This window comes from Capsicum annuum, chromosome 9, assembly GCF_002878395.1.
Source record: "Capsicum annuum cultivar UCD-10X-F1 chromosome 9, UCD10Xv1.1, whole genome shotgun sequence".
NCBI lineage: Eukaryota > Viridiplantae > Streptophyta > Magnoliopsida > Solanales > Solanaceae > Capsicum > Capsicum annuum.
Genome location: NC_061119.1, coordinates 2,948,866 through 2,973,429, shown reverse-complemented (window position 1 = coordinate 2,973,429; position 24,564 = coordinate 2,948,866). Strand labels below are relative to the sequence as shown.

General features: G+C 34.5%; 4 protein-coding genes across 8 annotated transcripts; 1 reads left to right on the top strand and 3 right to left on the bottom strand.

Annotated features, from left to right (window-relative positions):
• Positions 1–165: 165 nt before the first annotated feature.
• LOC107843182 (cytochrome P450 76A1) lies at positions 166–2,822 on the bottom strand. Its single transcript, XM_016687382.2, has 2 exons — positions 1,802–2,822; positions 166–943 (listed from the first exon to the last, which is right to left on the bottom strand). The coding sequence occupies exons 1-2, from the start codon at positions 2,720–2,722 to the stop codon at positions 326–328; spliced, it is 1,539 nt and encodes a 512-aa protein (XP_016542868.2). The 5' UTR covers positions 2,723–2,822; the 3' UTR covers positions 166–325.
• Positions 2,823–7,377: 4,555 nt separating this feature from the next.
• On the top strand, positions 7,378–9,225 carry LOC107843185 (cytochrome P450 76A2). Its single transcript, XM_016687391.2, has 2 exons — positions 7,378–8,298; positions 8,547–9,225. The coding sequence occupies exons 1-2, from the start codon at positions 7,387–7,389 to the stop codon at positions 9,153–9,155; spliced, it is 1,521 nt and encodes a 506-aa protein (XP_016542877.2). The 5' UTR covers positions 7,378–7,386; the 3' UTR covers positions 9,156–9,225.
• An 824-nt stretch (positions 9,226–10,049) lies between these two features.
• LOC107843186 (heterodimeric geranylgeranyl pyrophosphate synthase small subunit, chloroplastic) lies at positions 10,050–14,610 on the bottom strand. Of its 4 annotated transcripts, none has more exons than XM_016687392.2 (3): positions 14,356–14,610; positions 11,681–12,066; positions 10,050–10,820 (listed from the first exon to the last, which is right to left on the bottom strand). In XM_016687392.2, exons 2-3 carry the CDS (start codon positions 12,026–12,028, stop codon positions 10,158–10,160), a joined length of 1,011 nt encoding a protein of 336 aa, XP_016542878.2. In that variant the 5' UTR covers positions 12,029–12,066; positions 14,356–14,610; the 3' UTR covers positions 10,050–10,157. The 4 variants fall into 4 exon arrangements, with proteins under 4 accessions (XP_016542878.2, XP_016542880.2, XP_016542882.2 ...); XM_016687394.2 differs by having other exon boundaries at positions 11,681–12,069; positions 14,356–14,580; XM_016687396.2 differs by lacking the exon at positions 14,356–14,610 and adding an exon at positions 13,913–14,030.
• A 3,184-nt stretch (positions 14,611–17,794) lies between these two features.
• On the bottom strand, positions 17,795–22,521 carry LOC107843188 (protein PSK SIMULATOR 3). 2 transcript variants are annotated; one of them, XM_016687398.2, is made up of 2 exons: positions 22,042–22,521; positions 17,795–19,771 (listed from the first exon to the last, which is right to left on the bottom strand). In XM_016687398.2, exon 2 carries the CDS (start codon positions 19,719–19,721, stop codon positions 17,979–17,981), a length of 1,743 nt encoding a protein of 580 aa, XP_016542884.1. In that variant the 5' UTR covers positions 19,722–19,771; positions 22,042–22,521; the 3' UTR covers positions 17,795–17,978. The 2 variants fall into 2 exon arrangements, with proteins under 2 accessions (XP_016542884.1, XP_047251943.1); XM_047395987.1 differs by having other exon boundaries at positions 22,286–22,466.
• Between the last annotated feature and the right edge of the window lie 2,043 nt (positions 22,522–24,564).

Sequence of the window (24,564 nt, the reverse complement as noted above, 5' to 3'; positions counted from 1 at the left end):
ATTCATCCGAACTTTAGCTCAAATTCTACTTATATATTAAAAATTTCACATAAATAACATATTTTCAATTCCAGTAAATCAAATAGGTTGTGATAAAATTTTGAAGCTGTTCAATTCAAACTCTATAAGTTCAAACTTTGTCGCTATAAAAAGCGTATAGAATGGTTAAAACAAAGGGTCTAATATCGATCCAACTCTACCACGCACTGAGTGTTTATATCAGGTCGATAGACCAGATGCATAACATGTGTTTGTACATCGACTTTTTACACATTATTAAACCATTCACCTACAACAAATATACATAATTTGTATACAACTAATTTCAAGCTCTTTTTGGTATCACTTTCAATGGTTGTTTTTTTCTTGCTGTAATTCCCATACTTTCCTCCATGTTAATTGATTTTGGAGATACATTATGAGGAAGTTCCCAATCGAATTCGTGAAGCAACGATCCAAGCGCGAAATGTATCATGCGATGACCTAATGGAAGGCCAACGCACATTCTTCTGCCAGCACCAAATGGAATCAACTCATAGTTTTGCCTCTTAACGTCTACGTTTGAATCAAGAAACCTCTCGGGCTTGAACTCAGAAGGGTCGTCGTCGTCGTGGTCCCAGCATTCAGGATCTCTTCCAATCGCCCAGGCGTTCACGAGCACCTGAGTCCCTTTTGGTACGTCGTACCCCATGAACTTTGTGTCTTGAATTGCTTTTCTTGGAATCAAGAAAGGGAGCGGAGGATGTAAGCGTAGCGATTCTTTCAACACGGCTTGCATGTAAGGCAGACTGTCTATGTCACACTCTTCGAACTTTTTATTTGGACCAATTACTTGTGAAATTTCTAATTTTACTTTGTCCATTGCATGTGGATGGCACAATAGCTCAGTCAATGCCCACTCCACACTGCTACTTGTTGTTTCTGTTCCAGCTAGAAACATTTCCTAGAAAATTTCGCCATGAATTTATGTATAATAAAATCTTTCTACTATAATTAAGTCACCTAATAAACATGTTACGATATTCTCTTTATAATCTTGAAAATTAGATAGGTTACACGTTATAATAGGTAAAAATAACATGATATGGTGTAAAGATTCTTTATATTATCTCTGTGTATAAGTCAACTTCTTTCGAGATACAAAGTACTATATTATGTGACACCATTATTATTTGAAGAGCCAAATAACTCTTCTTAACCATATTTTTTTAAGTACTTTGTTAACTATAATTAGGTCACATAAATAAATATGTATAGGAAATTCTCTTTAAAAGCGAAATTTGTAATCTTGAAAATTAAGCAGGTTACATGTTATAATAGGTAAAAGTAACTCCATATAATGTAAAAATTCTATATATTATCGGTGTGTATAAGTTAATTTCTTTCGAGATACAACGTACTACACCAATCATTTCATGTTATGTGAAACTATTATTATTTGCGAGCCAAATAACTCTTCTTAACCATATTTTTTTAAGTAATTTGTTAATATTTGAATTGTTTGTTATTATACCTTAAAAGTACTTTTAATGCGGCGTCTATATATATAAAAAAAAAATTAAAAAAAAAAATGAAGATTTTATGTTTAAATTCACACGAAAAATTTGTCAAACTGACCTTTGTACACCAAAAGTGTATCACGTAAAGTGAAACAGAAGGAATAAAATTTAGAACCCTAGGAGAAACTCGGGATTAACTATCACGTCATAAAACAACTGATCAATAAAAATATATCCTTCTCTAAAATCGTTTTAGAAATCACGATAGATAATTTGAGACAGAAAGAGTAGAGAGAACTTACCAGTATAGTCACTGTGACTTCATGTTCTGATAATTTAGCTGGTTCATCTTTTCCACTGCCGTTAAAATTAAGCAATACATCCAATAAATCTTTATTTGACGTATTTTCGTCACCCTTTTTTCTTTCTTCAATAAATTTCTTAATAATTTCTTTAGCTTTTCCCATATCCCGTTCCATTTTTTTCCTTAAACCTTGTAAATCAAATATTTTTAGAAATGGAAAAATATCCGAAATATTCGGAACCCCGGCCCACTCCATGATTCCCTTCATCGCGTTAAAAAACTCCGACCCTTGTTCAGATTCTGGATCGGCCACTAAATCCTTAGACAAAAACAACTTACCTAACGTGTTAAATGACGCTAAAAACACATAACGTGTCACTTCAATCCCTTCTCCACCTCCTAAACTCGCCTTTTTATCGATCCATCCTAGCATTTTATCCATACATTCTCTTCTGACACGTGTTGTCTCGCTGATCCTTTTATTCACGAACATTTCAACGGTCCAAATTCGTCGTAAAAATCGCCAATAATTACCATAGGGAGCTAAAGCCATTGAACCTTGGAAAAAATTATGTGCTAAATTAACATCAATTATATTCCTATCACAAAATGTAACATCATGATTTTTGAATAATTCACTTGATAATTTTGCTGTTTGAATTACCATAATGTCCATTGAATAACCAATTTTTAGCCATAAAATAGGGCCAAATTTGTCTTTTAAATTTGCAATTTTTTTGTATGGTTCTGATCCAGCAAGATCAAAAATATTACCAAAAATTGGTAGTCCATTTGGTCCTGGAGGTAAATTGTAATTAGAAAAAAATGATGATTTTTTTTGGGAGATTAAGAGGATTATTAAAGCTAGTAAAAAGATTATAGTAGAACAAATCATGAAAAAATTAAATTCCAACTCCATTTTTTTATTTTTTTTTTTGAGAAGAAGAAGAAGAAGAATTTGAAGAAGAACAAGAATAAGATTGATGAAAAATTATTGATGGTTGGTATTTGAATTTAACAATTATAATATGGACCCTTTAAAGAAGTATATGTAATGAGGAATATGTCACCTACTAATATTCCATTTATTAAAATATTCGAAAAAATGATAAATATACTTTCGAACTATGATAAATAATTAGTATATATTCTCCATCATACTTTGGCCACACAGATGTCCCTATCGTTAGTGTGAGGGAGATATACGTACCATTTCTTTAACGATAGGAGCATATATGTACCAAAAGTATGACGGAGGTTATTCATCCTTTTTTCGTTAAAATATTGAGTTTAAGTTGTACGCGCTGATAACAAGGGGGAGATGATCTTGGGGGCGTATAGATATCGTATATCGTAGATGTTGAATTCGGTCAACTTTTTTAGTATGTGTTTACGTTGTATATAATAGTGAAAATTCTGATTTCATCGCTGACTAACGATTTAAAAAAATAATTTACACAATCAAATCATGTAAATAATAACTTTCTATCATATGTTAAAATTTATCGATAGTGCAAAACAAAAAAAAATAAATTAAATCCATAAGTTATTCACATTATTTGGGTAATATTTTTTATATTATCAGATTAAACGACTCCATAAAAAATAGGATATATAATCTTGAAATAAGATAAATTATTGACTATGATAAGTAAATATAACTCAGTAATGTAAAAAAATAGTATTGTCGGTGTAAATAATTTAAATAATCCTAAATTATTTCTTTTGTCAAAATGCAACGATTATTGAATCATTATAAAATCTTATCAGATCCAGTTGTACTTTTTTAATTAAAAAAACCTAAAAAAAATAAAATAAATTTCTGTTCCTCTGCACATGGTTAATTATTTATATTATTCAACTAATAAAACACAAAGTACACGTCATTAGAAACCTGGAAGACTTTATATTTGGTATATTTAAGCATTACAATACCTATCATTTAGAAAAATGATTTTAAAAAAAAAAATTGATAGTTAAGTTATGAACAAATTAAATAATTTAGTAATATTATAATAGTAATATTATATCTCATTAAAAATATACATAGCCACCCACGTCCAATTAATATATTTTTTGCTTCTTTATTTCTTAGATTATATTGACACGAGATAATGATCAAAAATACATCTGAATAACATATTGTTTGCCAGTTTTAATACTTAATTATCTGTTATTTCTTTGCTATTTGAGTTACGAAACGGTCATCTATATATTAAATCACACCTCGAATCTCTCAAAACTGATTAGGTCAACTACCAGTTGCTCCTTTTTCCTAGCTGAACTATCGTCATCTACTCGACTCGGTGTATTTTAACACGTAGACGGTGATAGGTCAAGTATGAAAATAAAACAACGGGTGATAGTTCACATAAAAAAAGAGAACGTACAATTGACAGCTAATTATGGTGTGAAATTTACGAAAAACATGATAGTGCATGCGTGTTTTTAACCATTATCATTTAGCAAAAAAATAAAAAATAATTTGTTGTTTTCTTTGTCATCCGAATTATGATCATCTATCTATATATTAAACCACATCTCGAGTCTCTCAAATCTGATTAGGTCAACTACCAGTTGTTCCTTTTTTTCATTTAAACTATCGCCATCTACTCGATTAGGTGTATTTTAACACATAGACGGTGATAGGTCAAGTATAAAAATAAAACAACGGGTGATAGTTTACGGAGAAAAAAAGAGCGTACAACTGACAATTAATTATGGTGTGAAATTCACGAAAACGTGATAGTGCATTCGTGTTTTTGAGCATTATCATTTAGAAAAAAAAATAAAAAAAAAATTAATTATTTAGATTATTAAAAGAGGAAAATATTTTTCATTTTTTTATAGCATAATGAGTTGCTTCTAAAAGTCAAAAGTCCTTTGATGTAGACATACACAAAATTCCATTTGATATCTCTTTTTATAAACGTCATTTAGATTTAGGAAAAGTTACGAATATATCTCTAAACTTTGATAAATGATACAGATATATTCTCCATCATATTTTAGGTATATATATACCTTTACCGTTAATGAAAAGGTATATATATACCCCTGAATTTTAATAAATGATATAAATATATCCTCCGACATATTTTAGGTACAAATATACCTTTTGCATTAATAAAAAGGTGCATGCATATATACTCTTCTCACTAACGGTAGGATGCGTGTCACAATTGTGTCACAATCTTGTTCATTTATTTTTTTTAGTTTAATTTATTCCAATCTCATCCCAAAATAATTTTAATTTAACCCATAACCTGATCCAAATAATAACCCAACCCGACCCGATCTAATAGAAAGAGAGAGAATAAATATGCGTGAATAGAGGTGCTTCTTGAAGGTTCTATTAAACCGGGTCGGGTTTGAATTATTATATGGATCAGCTTGTAGGTTAAATTAGAATTATTTTCAGATAGGGTGGGAATAAATTCAATTAAAAAGGGCAAATGAACAAGATTGTGACACGTGTTCTGCCGTTAGTGAGACTGTATATATGTACCTTTTCATTAACGACAAGGGTATATTTGTACCTAAAGTATGATGGAGAGTATATTTATACCATTTATATATGTATCTTTTTATTAACGACAAGGGTATATTTGTACCTAAAGTATGACGAAGGATATATCTATACTATCAATCAAAGTTCATGGGTATATATGTATCTTTTCATTAACGGCAAGGGTACATTTGAAACTAAAGTACGACGGAGGATATATTTGTACCATTTATCAAAGTCCAATTATTTAATCATTTTGTGCAAAAATAATTTTAACTTTTTAAGTTTCGATAAATCAAAAGTTTTGAATAATTTTATCATAAATTTTAACGGATCGACCAAAGTTCAATTATTCATAAATTTTATCGAATTAATAATGTTTAACTGATTGAAATTTTAACAGGTACTTACTTCTTTATTGCTAAATAATTATAATTCTATTTACGATATATTTAATATACACGCACAACGCACAGAAATCGAAACTAATAATACATAAATGTACATCAACATCTTTAAAAAAAATTATTTTTTAGTAAAAATATCACTCAAAGTATTAGAGCAAACAAATCTTTAGCTTGAATTATACAATAACTAATTACATAAAAATACTTTCACATGGTTAGATTAAAAAACAAATTAATTTATAAATTACTCATTCAACTATAAATCAATTAGTGACAGTAGTATTGGAAGAATTTATTTATAAGTTATATCATGTTATTAAAAAGTTGGATCTTTCTTCGAACCTTACGTAAATAATATAATATTTAATGATTTTAATAAACCATTTAAATTAACTAATTATGACTTTGTAATGTGGGCCAATGTCAGATTAACATGGACAGATCAAGATCTATATTTTATATAATACCTTAATTAAAAATTGAAAATAATTCAGTTCAAAAACTATTTAAAAACATAGAAGTTTGCATAGGACAATATTATACACCTTTGTTTATTAAAAAAAAATTCCAATTATTATAATCAACGAAGATCTCGAAGTTGGCAAAAGGGCAACAAGTTCAATACATCGTATATTCTTCGTTTCAATTTATATGATATTCTTTCACTTAACACAAAATTTAAGCAAAAAAAAAAAAAGAAAAAAAAATTGTAATCGTAAACTTTTTTGTAAATTTTTTTTATTAATCCTCCCAACGAACCACCCATTTTGCTCTCTTAATGACTCGAACTCACAATTTTAACGTTGAAAGTGAGGAATGCTTATCATCCGAGCAATTCCCTCTCAACAGATGGAAGGATGCTTATTTTCAACATATATAAAGAATAAAATGGTAACTTTTAATGATATATAGAAATATTAATAGGGATGGACATCGTATGGTATGGTACGGTATTTAAAACTTTGATACAGTAATTTCGGTATTCGATTTTTAAAAATACTAAAGCATTTCCATAGTATATTAATTCAAAATGATTTGGTATTTTAATGTTCGATTTTGGTATTTTGCGATATGGTAATCGATAACCATAGTTTGTTCAACTTCGACTTTTCAAAAGCTCGTCTCAATTGCATCGTAATTACACATTACACATGTAGAATTATAAATTCAAAAAAAAAGTATAAAGAAATACTTTTGTTGATATATTACACAAAAAAAAGGCATTACAATCACGATAGAGTAGCCGAAGTTCCAATATACATATACACACACATACTTCGGTATAGTATTCGGTATTTCGGTATGTCATTTATGAATACCGAATACCATACCATATACCAAAAAGATTTAAAATACATACCATATACCATATGAAGGGGAGCCTTGGAGTAACCGATAAAGTTGTTGTCATGTGATCAGGAGTTCACCGGTTCAAGCCTTGGAAACAGCCTCTGGCAGAAATGCAAGGTAAGGCTGCATACAATACACCCTTGTGGTGGAGCCCTTCCCCGAATACCGCGTATAGCGGTAGCTTTAGTGCACCGAGCTACCTTTTTTTTTTAATCAAAAATTTCGATTCGATATGGTAATTCAGTATATACCATATCATGCCCACTCCTATAAAGAAACAAGAAGCTAAGCAACACACAAACTAGAAAATTTGAGGAAATGGAGTGGGAATGGAGCTATGTTGTTTGGTCTACAATCATCATAGTACCAACACTAATCATAGTATTCTTCAAAAGAACTTCTTGTTGTTCTTACAAGTTACCACCAGGACCACCTGGTTTGCCAATTTTTGGCAACATGTTTGATCTAGGAACATTGCCATATCAAACAATTGGAGAGTGGAAAAACAAATATGGTCCTATTGTATGTTTCAAAATTGGCTCTATCAAGACAGTGTCAATTTTATCAGCCAAAACAGCTGCTGAGTTTTTCAAGAACCACGATTTCGCCTTCGCGGAGCGCAAAATCAGGGAAACCATGTTGGTTCATGACTACAACCTAGGGTCCTTAGCTATAGCACCATACGGCACGTATTGGCGCGTGCTAAGACGGATATGCACCGCTGAAATGTTCATGCACAAACGGATCAATGAAACAGTGCAGATAAGGCGAAAATGTGCGGACGATATGGTTCATTGGATTGAGAAAGAAGTGAAATCTGTTGAAGTCAAGGGGAATGGGATTGAGGTAACGCGATTCGTGTTCCTCTCAACGTTTAATATGCTAGGGAACCTGATGTTTTCGCGTGATTTAGTCCATCCAGGATCGAAGAAGGCGTCAGAGTTCTTCGACGCTATGATGAGGATCATGGAGTGGTCAGGCACTCCGAATATATCAGACATTTTTCCACGTCTTAGGAGGTTCGACTTACAAGGCTTGAAGAAGAAGATGCATCGCGAAATGGGAAAAGCGCTGGAGATCGCCTCGACATTTGTCAAGGAACGGATCAAGGAGCGCGAGGAGGGTGGTGAAAAGAAGAAAGATTTTTTAGATGTGTTGCTTGAATTTGAAGGTACTGGTAAAGATGAACCAGAAAAGTTATCAGAACATCAGATCAATATATTCATATTGGTAAGTCTTAGAGTACATCTTTGTTACAACAACTACGCCTCGATCCTAACAAGTCTGCATTGACATCGCATATCGTTCATACTGAAATCAAGAATGTACGTAGTATATATTTGTTACGCTAACTACGCCTCAGTCCAAATAAGTCTGCATTGTTATCACATATTTGTTCATATTGAAATCAAGAACTAATACTAATGTAAGTACCTTTTCGTTACCTGAGATAAACCTTGGTTAGAAATGAAATGCAGGAGATGTTTTTGGCCGGTACAGAGACAACTAGCAGCAGCGTGGAATGGGCGTTATCAGAGCTCCTACGCCACCCTGAAGCAATGGCAAGAGTAAAAGAAGAGATCGTTAAAGTCATACGACAAGACAAGAAGTTAGAAGAAAGTGACATTGACAATCTTCCCTATATGCAAGCTGTGGTTAAAGAAACACTAAGATTACATCCTCCTCTTCCTTTGTTAGTGCCAAGAAGAGCGATGCACGACACTAACTTCATGGGGTACAACATACCAGAAGACACTCAAGTGTTTGTTAACGTTTGGGCAATTGGAAGAGATCCTGAATTCTGGGACGACCCTTTGGATTTCAAGCCCGAGAGGTTCCTTAACTCGAAGACTGACTTCAAAGGACAATGTTTCGAGCTTTTACCATTCGGTGCTGGCAGAAGGATGTGCGTAGGCCTTCCTTTAGGTAATCGAATGCTGCACTTTGTTTTAGGCTCGTTGCTTCATGAATTCGATTGGCAACTTCCTAGTAATGTCACTCCTAAAACAATGGACATGAAGGAAAGGATGGGAATGACAGTGAGGAAATTCAATCCTTTGACAGCAGTACCAAGAAAAACATCCTAGTACAATTGTAATGTTGTAACATGAAGCCACACAGAAATGTAATAAAAAGCTGAGGTAATAGTTCTGTTTATCCATTTGAATTATCTGCAAGAAGCTGTTCCCACGGCTCGAACACAAACTACATATACATATGCGGAAAAAAAAAAGTTGAAATATATTTGTGCAATAAGAGACACTCATACTCCATCTGAAGTCTTTAGATCATAGATTCGCCTCTGCTTACCAACTAGTCAGGTACTCAAATCTAAGCAAACTATGATAGGGTACCACAAAAGCATACGGAATTATTGTCACGACCTGATTCCACGAGGCAACAGACCTCACGGATTTGTCCCTTGAGCTATCAGGTATGCCATCATCGAGTTCAAAAGTGCATGTACCATGTGAACTTGAATTGTACCTTATAAAGCTCTTCATTTTCTCATCTCATTCTCACTCAAATGTGGGACTGGCTTAAGGTGCATAAGTTGACCTACGAAAGCTATAACCGTCTTCGACAAGAACATCAACGCACCCAGTGCAGTCCCACACAGTGGGACGAGTGGGAGCTGGAAAGGGTAGAAGTGTGCGCGACCGCCGACCTTACCCCTACCTTACGTAGTGAGCCTATTTCAGATAACAGTCTTCAACATTACTTGCTATATTCGACTAAAAAGGACTTTATTCTAGGCAAGGAAACCTTACTGATCATGAAAGCAGAAAAAATCGTTGCGATTTGACAATGTAACTTTGACTTCTACAGTTGGACTTCTCCATAACAACATTTCACTATAGCGGCCAAGTTTCTTTGGACCGGCGACTTTCATATTATATTAAATGCTCTCTGTAACAGCATCTCACTGTAGCAGACAAAAATATCTGGACAAATGACGATGTTATAGAGAGATTAGAGGATATAGAAATTATAGCTTCATTAACAACACCAGTTCATACAACAAAGTTAATAGTTTAGGTCAAGTATGATGAATGAAACATAAGACAACAATGCTAATTAAATATGATCTAGACTTGAGTATCAATGGTAAAACCTCTATCTGCAGCATAATCTACAAAACTGTAAAGAGGCATGACTTTATCACCGTACTTCTCGAAACCATCTAACTCTCTCTTAGCCTGCGTTCTAAGATCCTCGGCAACTTCCATAGCTTTCTCAACGCCATAAACGCTGACATAGCTTTTGCCTTTCTTTTTCTTCCCCTCGGTTTTGTCGTCATTCTCCTTTGCTTGCAATATATCGTCAACAACCCGATATAAGACACCAACAGCTCGACCGTATTTTCTCAGGTGTTGGATCTCATCATCTGAAGCACCACCCAAGATGCCTCCACAAACGGCAGAGCACTCACCCATTTCACCGTACTTCTTTTCTTGAACAAAATCAATAGCATTTGGTCCACCCTCAAGGTCAAGGAACTGACCGGCAGCCATGCCAGTGGATCCCACAGATCGAGCGATCTCGGTAATGACCTGGAGGACTCGATCCTCGGGAACGAGATCAGTTGGAGTGTGGGACACAATATGCTGGAAACCAAGAGGGAACAAGGCATCCCCGGCTAATATTGCCATATCTACACCAAAAACTGTGTGATTTGCAGGCATACCTCGTCGAGTTGGGTCATCATCCATGCAGGGCAAATCATCATGAATCAATGAAGCAGCATGAACCTAATAGAAACAGATCCAGGCCAAATATGGAATATCAGATATATAATATGTCGAACGCAGACATCAATAGAACAGCAAATCTCATGCTCAGTCAGAGGATCAACACACAAAAAGTACTAGAGTTAGAAATAGCCATAATACCATATACAACTAAAATTCATTCAGTCTTGCAAAACATGATGTATCAGTCTTGCACCAAAAAGTCATACATACATTTGAACTTAATCTAATAGTGTTTCAACCTCTAACAGAGTGGCCAAGCATTCGAAGACGTGAAGTAACAACCTTGGAGACCAAGGTACAAATCGCAACAGAAGTATCACAAGGTGAATTCTTTTCATATGTCTAATCTTTGGTGGTCAGAGTAATCTGATATATTTGCTGGAAAAATTTCCCCGGTACCACGAGGATTAGCTGAGGTGCATGCAAACTTGTTCGGACACCACCATTATTAAAAAACAGAAAGTCCAAAACTGTTTATAGTTCTGCTTTTAGAAACATTTTTTCCTTCAATGGATAAGCATATCTAGTACAATGTAAATTGGTCAGAGTGAGAAATCTCAAGCATTATATAGTAAACACTGTTATAACTAACAGTTGCTCGGACTATCCAAAAATGTTGCCGCACCCATGTGGGATCCTTCAAAAATGCACTACTTTTGAAGGATCCAACATATACTCGATGACATTTCAGAAGAGTTCAAGCAACCGTGTCAGATCAGATCCTTCAAAAATGCACAGATCCAACAAACACCCGATGACATTTTAGAAGAGGCCGAGCAACTAGGTAAACCAAGGTAGTAAGGAGAACGTTTTTCCCAGGCAAAGCAAATAAAAGATGAAAGAAAATGAAAACAAACCATCTCTAAGGCACAGGCAGTGGGATATGCACCGAGGCGATCTCCACCGAAAAGCTCACAAGCTGCAACACACATGATGGGTGGGGACCTTTTGGCACCCTTTGCCAGAACAGAGTAGCGCATGGCCTCGTAAATCTGATTTGGGTACTTAACTGGAACCGCCTCATCAAGCTTCTGGTTGATATCACGAATTAGAGTTGTCCAATAAGTCTTAAGATCAAACTTGACAGACTCCGACGCTGTTGAAACAGAAGAAGAAGAACACCGGATTGTTTTCTGCAAAACCATGCGGCTCCTTGGAAGACTACATAAATTAGGTGAACAGCTCATCACCATAGAGAACACCATATTTGATCTCTGTTTTCCTCTCTTTCCTTGATAGCTTCCTGCTAATATTTGCAACCATCTTAGATATTCTGCAGTTAATTATGCATAGTATCTAACGCGACAAGTTTCATTGGCAGAAAATCAACATTTGAGAGCAACAATAAAGTAAATATATCAAAAATGCAAATTTGCACCGCCTAAATTATACGAACATCTTATCACAAGGACCATCGTCAATACCAGCTAGGGCAATCATCGCTTTTAGATTTTTAACATTAATCAAAAGGGAAAGAGGATTTCAGGAACTTGAAAAATAAGCAAAAATGTCAAGAGTGCTACATAACAAAGATTTTACACAAGCTGAAATTAAAAAATTGCTGTCAATTCTTCCTCCCAAAAGAACATCCAGCAGACAGCAACAACAACATAGCCAGTGTAATCCCATAGATGGGGTCTAGGGAGAGTAGAGCGTACGAAGACTGCACCCCTACCTCGTAGGGAGATTGTTTCTGAAAGACTCTCGGTTCAAGTAACACACATCAAAGCAGTTTGAATAACAAAAATATAGAAGTAAAGAGGACATAAGAACATCAGCAGACAACATACAACACTTAATTACTAACATAATATGAAATAACCCCCATCTTGTGGTCGAGCTTACACAGCGCTACATGGAAGGGAGACATGACACGATTAGTAAACATAACACCCTAAGTCCAACCAACAGCCCAAACAATATACTCCCTCCGTTTCAATTTGTTTGTCTTATTTCCTTTTTAGTCTGTTCCAGAAAGAATGTCCCTTTCCCTTTCTTGGCAGATCTTTGATTATGGCATGTCTAAGACCAAAAGATTAAAGGAAATTTTGGTACATTCTACATATCTTTAATTTAAGACCACAAGATTTAAAAGTCTTCTTTACTTTCTTAAACTTTGTGTTGCCAAGTCAAACCAAACAAACAAATTGAAACAGAGGGAGCATCTCATTTCATCCTTCTTGCTCACCATCTCAAGTTTAAGGTGTTAATATTCATCAAGGAATCACCTACTCCTCAACCCCAAATTAGTTGTGATTAGCTATATCATCCTTTGTATCCATTCTGTTCTATGTATTCAAAGAACTCATCATAGTTAGACTATCATTAGACACAGGAGTTCTTAGTTACGAGTTCATCCAAACACATGAATCCAATAACATTGGCTAGGACTCCACATACGTGTTTCACTAAATAAGTGCCGAACCCAGTCAATAAAATGAGTTGGGATAGAATTCCAAACTCGAACCCATAAAGCTCAAATCTTGAATACGCCTCCATGTAGACTGGCTCCGATACTGCATATGTGCTCTGAATTCCATTCCACTCTATGTATTCAAACAATTCATCACAGTTAAACTATCATTAGACTTGGGGATTGTTAGTTACAGGTTCATCCAAACCAATGAACCCAATAACTTTTGCACAGATGCCATATATGTTTTAAATTCACTAAATAAGCACACATAATTGATTCCAAACCCATCTAAGCAAATGAGTTAGGATAGAATCCCAAACTCGACCCCATAAAGCTGAAATTTTGAATACACCTCCATGTAGACTGGCAAGGACACTACATATTCCACTCTATGTAAAAAGGACAAGCCCGGTGCACTAAAGCACCTGCTATGCGCAGGATCCGGAGAAGGGCCCCACCACAAGGGTGTACTGTACGCAGTCTTATCTAACATTTCTGCCAGAGGCTGTTTCCAAGGCTTGAACTCGTGACCTCCTGGTCACATGACAGCAACTTTATCGGTTACTCCAAGATTCCTATTCATATTCCACTCTATGTATTCAAAGAATTCATCATAATTACACTATCATCAAATACCGGAGTTGTTATAAAACAACAACAACAATATACATACCCAGTGTAATCTAACAAAGTAGGGTCTCGGGACGGTCTAACTGTATGCAAATCTTATTCCTGCCTTATAGAGAAGCTATTTCCGATAGACCCTCAGCTCAAAAACAAAAGTGGTAGTATAGGAGTATTGAAAATTGCACTATGTGGCACACTTTACATTTTAGTCCGTTTCCAAAATTACTATAATTAGAAATATACCACATAAAGATGAATTCTTTTCGACCACAAGTTTCAAAAAGGTTTTCTTTAGAGTGTCAAATCAAATGGTGTCAGAGTAATTGATTTCAAATCCACTTAGCATCCCAGATCGAACCCATAAACTTCAAATCTTGAATACACTATGATAACATCAACCATTTCTAACAAAGAAACTAAACTTGCTGCAAAATTTAACAAGAATTCAAGAAATGTAAAAAAAAAAAGAGAGAGAAGTAATAAATAAACCTTAACAGTAACGGGGAATCTTGAATCTCCGGTGGATTATTGGGTAAACTAACTATGAGATTTGAGTAATTTTTATATGTATTTTATTTTGGGGATCTTAGATTGGGTATGTTAGTTTAGTTAAATAACTTCCCAAATTGGAATAATGTGTCACTTATACTTTCATATATATAAAATAATATAAAAAGGAAAGTTTGGTGTAATAAAATTCTTGTTATGTGTATGATTCCAAAAACAATTGGATTATAAAAGTTTATTTTATGTACTTTCTTCGTTCAATTTTATTTTTTGACACATAGTGTTCGCATTAATTAATGTTTAATGTTGTGTTTTGAAATTAGTTTGAAGAATAAGCCGTTAATGCTAAGAGTAAAAATAGAAAGAAAAAAAAAAAAGGAGTTATCTTGACATGTTGAAAATTACAAGTGAAAATAAAAATTTAATTAGCAAATACGTGGCGAGTATATGCAATGAAGGGAGTACCTTCACTTTGCATTTCTGTTAGATGTCACGAATTAAAATATAAGAAAGGATTGTCAAGTGTGTTAAACCTCTCATTATGTGTGTGGTTTGGGGAAAGAACGAATCATAACGGTATAAATCATATTATCATTTCAAAAATTACATTAAAATATGTGAATTATTAATTTGAAAATCAACAACTCAATATTATTAAAATTTCAAAAATCAAAAAATTCAAATTTTAAATTTGCCAAAATGTGAAAATAGTAAAATAATTGCCTTCCTTTAGGTACTCACGTTTTACACATTGTTTTTTGGTTCATTGGTCCTTGTTACTTGTTAGTGTCACTCCAAATAATTGTGGTACCAACATTCTAATAAAGATATGAAAAATAATTTTAAATTCATAAACTTTGTATAATCTTTTATATTGTATAACACAATATAATATTTCGACGAAAAATATTCAATTGATCACTCTGCATTACATGTGGCTACACCACTGATGAATTAGAATTTTCATATTTTTAATCAGAGATTTGAATTTCAAACACTTGGAAATGAAAAATCTTGTTAAAGCACGCATCATTCTCAAAAATGAATTATATAATATATAAATTAAAATTTAATCGAATCTTAATATAAATATCGAATATCAAATGCAATATCGAAAGAAATGAAATATCGAGTGGCTAGGTATACATGTGATTTTCTGCCTCAATAATTTAAAATATTTGTTTATTTCAAGTTAATGTGATTTGTTTTTCTTTTTTCATGTATACACTTTGTTGATATAAAATTTCGTTTCTATGAGCTCGTTCATATTATCAATTTTATGTCTTTCGTATTTGAATAAAAGCAGAAGATTGCGACGAATTGACAATTAGGGTTTGTTCAAATTTTTATGAAAATATTTTTCAGGAAAATAAGTGAATAAAAAAGGACAGTTCGGTGTACTAAAACTTCTGCTATGCGCAGAGTTTGAGGAAGGATTCGACCAAAAAGTTCTATTACACGCAGTCTTATCCATGCATTTTTGTCGGACGTTATTTTTTAGGCTTGATTCCGCAACGTCCTGATCACATGGCAACAACTTTACTGCTTATATTTTATGTTAGTGCATAAGTAAAAAGTACCGTAAAAACATTTATATAACCTTTGGCTTAATTCAATTTTTGAATTTATTTGCTGAAATAATTGAATCGAGGGGTTTATCAAAAACAATTAATTCTATACCTTCATAAGGTAGGGACATATAAGGTTGCGTAAACGCCACCCTCCTCAGATTTCACATATGAAATTACACTAAATATGTTGTTAATTAACGTTGCCATTATAATTGAGGGGTGTCGACCTGACACTCCTTCATCGAAAAATTACACTACATAACTAGGTAAAAATATTTATTTATGTGTATATATATTTTACATATTGACACATCTTGACTTCTACGTAAATTTACTTTTATTATATTCTGACACCCCCTAATCAGTATTTCTTAATCATTATCCATTAAGTTTTATCATTTCCCACTTAACTAAAATTTTCTTCCACTAAAAATGTACTATATTATTATTAAACATCAATGACCCACTATTAACCAAGAACTTTTAAATAAAATAATATAAATAATATTTATCTGTACTTATAAAAAAATAATGCTCTAACAGCCTGGAAAAATATTTTGTTGTCTTACTTTGTCCTCCTTTTGCACTTACAATTTTTACTTTGTTTGTCCATACATATAATATTTCAAATAATATTTGTAAATTAGGGTTTGGTTATGAATCCTTCCTCGGACTCTGCGTATAGTGAGAGATTTTAGTGTATCGAGCAGTGGTGGATCTACATAGGGTCCAGGGGTTCATCCGAACCCCCTTCGTCGGAAAATTATACTATTTTTACATGGTAAAAAAAAAATTTATGTATAAATAGTAGAGGTTGAACCCCCTTCGACTAGTCCGTATATGTACTACTGAACCCTCTCACTGAAAATCCTGAATCCGCCCCTGGTATCGAGCTGTTTTTTTTTTAGGGTTTGATTATGAAATTTAGTCTAAGAATATAGAGGAAAATCTAGAATCTTGAGTCGATAAGTTCTGAATAAGGGTGAAATAATTATATATGACTTCCATATGTGTATAAAGTTTGAATCGATCTATTAAGTGGATTTGATTGCTTTGGCGGAGCCGATGGAGTCATTTTCAAGTCAAATGGTAGAAATTGCGGGTTTTTTGAGACTTTTGGTGAGTGCCCGCGGTTCAGGGTGGGCTTGCGCTTCGAGTAAGATTTTGTGCAAAACTTCTCAGGTTGCTTTGGCGAGGCCGGTGGAGCCATTTTCCAAGTCAAACGAGTGAAACGGCAGGAATTGTAAATTTTTTATAATCTTCGGTAAATTTTTGCCCATGGTTCGGGGAGTGGGCACTAGCTTCAATTAAAAAAAGTTAGTATTTTAACCCATGTACGTAGAGAGACTGTTTCCGATAGACCCTCGACTTAAAAAAAAAATATTCAGATATTGACACAGTTGCTAAAAACATCCATTACAGCAACAACATTACCCAGTGTAATCCCACAAACTAGTAGGGTCTGTGGAGGATATAGTGTACGCAGTTACCCTTACCTTATGTCCTTATTCCTCGGTGCTTTCTGCGTTGGGGTTCGTTAGTCACCTCCAGCACGCACATGAGCACACACCAACTCTGCCCTTGTAGAGATAGAGAGGTTGTTTTTGATATAACACGACTTAAAATAAAACTTGTCTAAGCAGTTTGAAAAAAGGGAATACAGTGACACAGTCGGAATTTTCATTTGAGATCGTCTTACTGAAGTTTTCGCCTTCGCCTGATGGCCATTTGGAACCAGCGAAGACTTCAAAATAAGGAATTGGCTCTACAAACCAAACGAACTGCCCGATAACCGAACCGTCAGTCCCAGCAAGTCATTTAAGGAGAGCAGTAACAACGACGAAATAATGTGATATGGAGAACTTACAAAGCATCCATTAGTTTTTCAAATACTCAACAAAGCTTTGGAGTATATATAAATCAATAGAAGAGCACATGTTTTATGTCAACATGAGGAATGAACAGCTTTGGTTATCAGACGGAACCTTAAACAACAGCAGGAAGGAACAAAGAATATACAAAATCTTGAGTGTATTAATCGTGATACATTTGGTACGAGCTCGCGTTATTATCCTTGTGTAGAAAATACTCACTACTAGCTCGACCGCAAGATGACTCCATCAATGGTTTCGCGCTAACTTCTCTACCGAATCTTGAAAGGTAATTCAGACCCATGAGAAGCTCGATGACTGCTGCTTCAGTTCTGGTTTGGTTTGCAAAGTAGAGGGTCTGGACGAGAAGCACGTTGGCCCCATAAACCAGTCGTTGTTTCTCAAAGTTGCGTTCAGAATGCCACCTTATCGTGTTATGAGCGAGTGGAGACAGCCATTCTAATATCCTTCCGAGTGCCAAACTCCATTCCGATGCAAGAGCAGTATCGTAAACAGAAGAAGTAAATGATTTCGCGAATACTTTCAACCTCAACCTCAGTGAGTGTCTGATACTAGCAGGCAACATGTTGTATAGATCATCTCTTGCATCAAGACTGATTAAGTGTGGTGCTGAGGCGAGTTTCTCTATAAGTATGATGATGTTAGCGTACTTGAGTGTCAAAGCAGCATGTCCGAGAGTATCTTGAGGAGCGATTAACAGCTTACGCTTGAAATTGAAAAGAGAAGCTTTCGTCAAGATTATGCCGTTGGAGGAGGCAGGAACAGGATTCGGGTCTTCAAACTTGTCGGTATCTTTTTGAAAACTGTCATCCGACTTTGAAATGTCGCTGCTGGAAGGCATGCAACTCTCGAGCACAGGTGAATCGGTACCGCTGTTTATGCATCCTTTAAAAGGTCCAACATTAGCAAACCGTCTGGATCTCGGTTGTGGTGGCTTTCCGCAAAAGACAGATGACTGCCGAGCAAGAGATTTTCTATTAGTTGGTCTATCTTTATTTCCACTTAGCCCAAGGCTTGAAAATGACCTGCCTAGAGAACCTAAATAAGATTCCGACGTGTTATTTTCAGACGGATAAACCAAGGACAGAGTGAGAGCAGAGATGGACCGGCTACGATCAAGATAGCCATTATCGATGCCCTCAAAATGGTTGCTTCCTCCAGCAACTTCCGTCTGATTTGTGCCGAATAGGTACTTGATCCTCATGATTATCGTGAAAATAGCTCGAAGCAAAAGACGAACAGTATAGTCATATGTTCTAACCCAAGGAGACATTTCTCTCAGATTCTTCACTTCCTCGCGTTGCCATATAACCTTTTGCCTAAATTCGAGCAATTTCATCTGACCTGAACTAGCACCAGCCTGCATCCGCCTCAACGTTTGCTCAAGCTCCGTGAGCACTTCAAGCTCCTGATACAATTGAGTCGTGGCTGCAACAAATCTCTCCATTTTCTTAACTTTCCGCTCCATTTTCTTAAGCCTATATCTCCATGCACATCCATTGAGTTCAATTTCGACTGGATCTTCAAAAATTCGTTCAAGATTGTGATAAGCTGGATCAGCACACCTCTTACCAAGCGTAGCCAACGATTTCGTCAGACATCCCAAATTGTCGATGATCTCCGCAACAGCAAGATCCATAAGATATTCGTCATCTTCAGCAACAAGCTTCTGAATGCCAAGTGAACTCAAGATTTCTTCTCTTAACTTGTCAATTCGCCTTTCACTTAAACACTGCCACAAGTTAACCACCTTAGACATCAACGTTGCAATTTCAAATGAAAGAATTCCAATCGCATTCTTCCTCTCGGGCTCTGATGCAGAGCTCTTCCGCGAGCTTCTCCATAAATTAAAAAATGACTCCGTCACTGTCTCAACTCCCATCATGCCCCAGTACAAATATGGAATTAGATTACAATCTCATGAACTCCACCTACCTGTTGGAAAACGACGGAAGAACATTAACCACCATGACAACGACCAGACAATTCCTTTGAAAAGCATTGCTTAAACCACCACAATGTGTATTCGATATGATGATCTGACTAATAAAGCTCATCTTATTAACTACAGCAAAAATGAAAAGGACAATAACATATATTCGTTCCTTTCTAGTTTCCTACCACAATTAATATCCCTTTTTTTCTTTTTCTCTTTTCGATCTAATAGTTCGAAATCTCAAAAGATGCAACTTTTATGAAGACAAATAACAGAAGTCCAATAAAAACTACTTTCACTAACACATTTTCCACCAGTTACCTACAAAAACTCGAAAAAAGCACAAGGCTTTGACTAATTCTAGCTATTTACTTCGATTCAGGTTTCAGAATAACTGAAAGAACAAGAAAACAAATCCCAAACAACGAGTAAGTCAGAAATTTAAAAACAAAACAAATGCCACAATCTAGTTTTTCCACATCTTTTGCCAGTAGAAAAACCCAAACAATATAGCAATTCGCAGATTTCATAAGCTCACAACATCACAACCTCTGATAAACCTTGAACCGAGGGTCTATCAGAAACACAGCCCCTCACCTCAAAGGTAGGGGTAAGGTGTGTGTACACTGTACACTCCGGGACCCCACGTTGTGGAATTGTATGTTGTTGTACAACCTCAGGAAACAAAGAAAATACAGAACCCTAGAAAATTCCCAAATATATCAACAAGAATATCTTTTGATTGAAAGAGGGGTACTTAGGAAACTTATAATAAGCATAAATTTTAACAAAAAGATTTTCTTTATAAAGAAACAAACATTAAAAACCATCACAAATGCTTTTGGAAAATCAAGATTCAAATTTGGCCCTTCTTCTTCAAACAATAAATAAATACTTGAAAGCATCTACACCATCAAATACAATATGAACAGCAAAACAAACAAATCTTGACAACATACGCTGTGAAATCCCACAAGTAGGGTCTGGGGAGAGTCGAGCGTACGCAGACATTACCAGAGAGGCTGTTTCCAAAAGACAAATCTTTACAACAATAACACCCAGTGAAATCCCACTAGCGGTGTCTGGGGAGGGTAGCGTGTATGTAGACCTTACCACTACCTCGTATGAAGGTAGAGAGGTTGTTTCGGAAAGACAAAATCTTTACAACAATGCATCAAATAAGTAAACTCTTTGCCACAAATTGAAGACTAACAATAATCCCATCAAATAAAGATTCCATTTTTAGCCCCATTTTTGCAATTAAATCACCTTCACCATCAAATACAATCAAATGTTTACAACAATAACAACAATAATACCCAGTGAAATCCCACAATAATACCGGTGTCTGGGAGAGTAAAGTGTATGTAGACCTTACCACTACCTCAACTGAAGGTAGAGAGGTTACCGAAAGACGAAATCTTTACAACAATGCATCGTGTACGTCGACCTTACCACTACCTCAGCTGAAGGTAGAGAGGTTGTTTCCGAAAGACGAAATCTTTACAACAATGCATTAAATAAGTAAACTCTTTGCCACAACTGAAGATTAACAACCACCCCAACAAATAAAGATTCCATTTTTAGCCCCTTTTTGTGCACTTAAATCATCTTCACCATCAAATACAATATGAACAGCAAAACAAACTAATCTTTACAACATTTGCAACAACAATAATACCCAGTGAAATCCCACTAGCGGTGTCTGGGGAGGGTAGAGTGTACGTAGACCTTATCACTACCTCACAAAATCTTTACAACAATACAACAACAACGTACCCAATATATTCCCACAAGGTGGGTCTGGGGAGGGTAAGTGTATGCAGTCCATACCACTACCTCAGATGAGGCTGTTTCCGATAAACCTCCGGATTAGGACAGAGAACAGTATAACCAACAAACAAACAGAAAACATAAAAGCAAACAACAAAAATGGCATAACATACCACTAGATGATAATGAAAACAAGGCACCCACAAGGTAATACTATAAACTATCTATTCGAACTAAATAACTATCTTTACAACAATGCATCAAATAAATAATTTTTTTGCCACAAACTGAAGATTAACAACCACCCCAACAAATAAAGATTCCATTTTTAGCCCCTTTTTTTGCACTTAAATCATCTTCACCACCAAACATAATATGAACAGCAAAAAACAAACAAACAAACAAACAAAAAAGAACAAATCTTTATAACAAAAAAAAACACTAGTTCTCAAGTTCAAATCACAGCATAGACAAAAAAAAAAATAAACAAAGTTACCTCGTATCTGCTGTTACTAGGTATGAAAGTTGGCCCGAACACCACGGTTATAAAAAAATACAGCAAATAAAAAAACTCTTTGCCATGAACAAAAAAAAAAATATCCATTTTTATCCTTTATTTTTCACTTAAATTATCTTCACCAATCAAACATAATATGAACATCACAAAAAACAAAACCAAAAACAAAAAATGCAGCTGAAAAACAACAAAAAAAATTCAAGAAAATGAAATTAAAACTTACCCTTTATTGAGAAAATGAGAACCAAACTGAAAAATTTGAAGAAACATTTGATTTTTTTTTGAGAAAAAATGAGTTGTAAGTGTGAAGGTTTATAACGTACGCACCCGTAGCGTAAATTAGAAAGAAGCAGTAACAGAAAAAGGAAGAGTAGTGCAACTTTACACTTAATTAAAGAGTTATGAGTAGGTTAATAAATAAAAAGGGGATAGGCTAAACTGCGCCGTAAGAACCAATGTAATATAATTTGGATTTATATGATAAAGTATTTATTTATTCTTTTTCGATATGTTTAGTTTTACCAAAATGCCACTGTAATTTTCTTGTTTTTGCTGTCTATTAGGGGAATTTAGTGGAGTATATCCTTGTGGAATTTTTATTTTTTTTTGTACAAAGGTTATTTTTGGGGGTCGGGTTCGAGTTCTGAGAATGAAATTGTGTTTGTAAAATACGTTTCTATATCGGAAGTGTGATTTTATTGCATGAGTTTAGAGAAGTTAAATGGCAAAACAAGTATCAAATATCGAGTAAATTATTGATTCGAGGTTTGTATAGCGGTAAGTATTCCTTCATTGTTAATAGAGAGATCTCGGATTTAAACTATGTGAATGTACTCGATTGTTTTACTCCCAAAGTGAGACTTAACGTGTGAATTTAGATTAGTCGAACTTCAAAACGGACATCAGATGCTAGATAAGAAGTAAAATAACTAAAGTGAATCATCAAAAACTATTTTATGGCACTGTTTGACTTGACACAATTCTTAAGAGAAAATTAAATTTTTTAAAATTTATAATCTAAAATAATTCTTAAATATTTGTGTGATTATATATCATTTCATTAAGGATTAAAAAAACAGAATTTTAAAGTTAAATTATTTCTAATTATAACGAGCTAATATTCTTTTACGATGTACTAAAAAGAACAAAATGTCACATAAAATAATACAAAACGTACAGTTTACCTCCAAAATGGAATTTCACAAATTAATCGATTCTCAAAACAGATATAAATATAGGATGAGAAAAAACAAAAGAATTAAAAGTTGAACTAATTAAATAAATATATATTGGTTGTTTGACCTTAAATCTTTCATTGTAATTTGAGAGGTACTAGGCATATGATGTGTCTAATTATATTCCTATTTATTCCTTTTATATATTTTTATTCTCATTGTTTATTCATTGTGATGATATACTAGTTGTTTTATGTTCTTTGTAATGTGTCTTTTCAAGTTCTCGATGAGATTAGTTATGTTTTATAATATAGTTTTGCTATTAATTTTTATCAAGAGAAAAGACATGATTTTTCCCTGAACTTGTCGTCTCAATTCACTTTAACACTTAAACTAAATTTTTGTTTATTTATTCCCTTAACATCTTTAAAGTATAATAGTTTCACCCCTTAAAACTGAATACCACTCTCACAACGGATAGTGTGTTACACTCGCCTATATATCATTGCCACGTCAACGCTATGTCGAAGCCATGTCATTATCACGTAAGAAATTATTACTTTCCTAAAAAAAAAAAATCCCCACTTATTATTTTTATATATTTTTTAAATAAAATAAAAAATATATATATTATTTTATTTATATAAAATATATATATATATTATTTTATTTATATAAATATATATATATATATATATATATTTATTTATTTATATAATTATATATATTTAAATAAAAAAGGCATCCCCACCCCTATTTTCTTTCTTCTTCACACCTCCCACCCCACCATCCTCACCCGCTACCCCCACCCCCATTTTCTTTCTTCTTCACACACCCACACCCCGCCCACCCCACCCTCTCCTCTTCCAGCCCTCACCCCCTATCCTGCCAGCGCAGCCCCCCTTCTTCTTCCATCAGAAAATTCATTCTCTTTCTTCGTTCCTCAAAAAATTAATCAAAACCTCATTAATGGCGGATCTTAGCCAGCAACAACTTGTTTACAGTTTCTGTAACCAGCTGCAGTCTAATTTCTCCACCACAGATATGGTGGATCCCTCCATGATCCCTATCCCTAAACCAAAACCAAAAGTGCTATCATCTTTTAGAATGTTCTCTTGTCTCTATTGTTCTCGCAAGTTTTGCACTTCTCAAGCACTTGAAGGACACCAGAATGCTCATAAGCGTGAAAGAGCCGTTTCTCGCCGTAATATGCTCTCCACCACTTCTACTACTACAGACTCCTCCGACCATATGATCCGACTCCATTTTCTCCAGAACAACCACAACAACGACATGGACCCCTCTTCAAACATTAACTCCTTCTCTT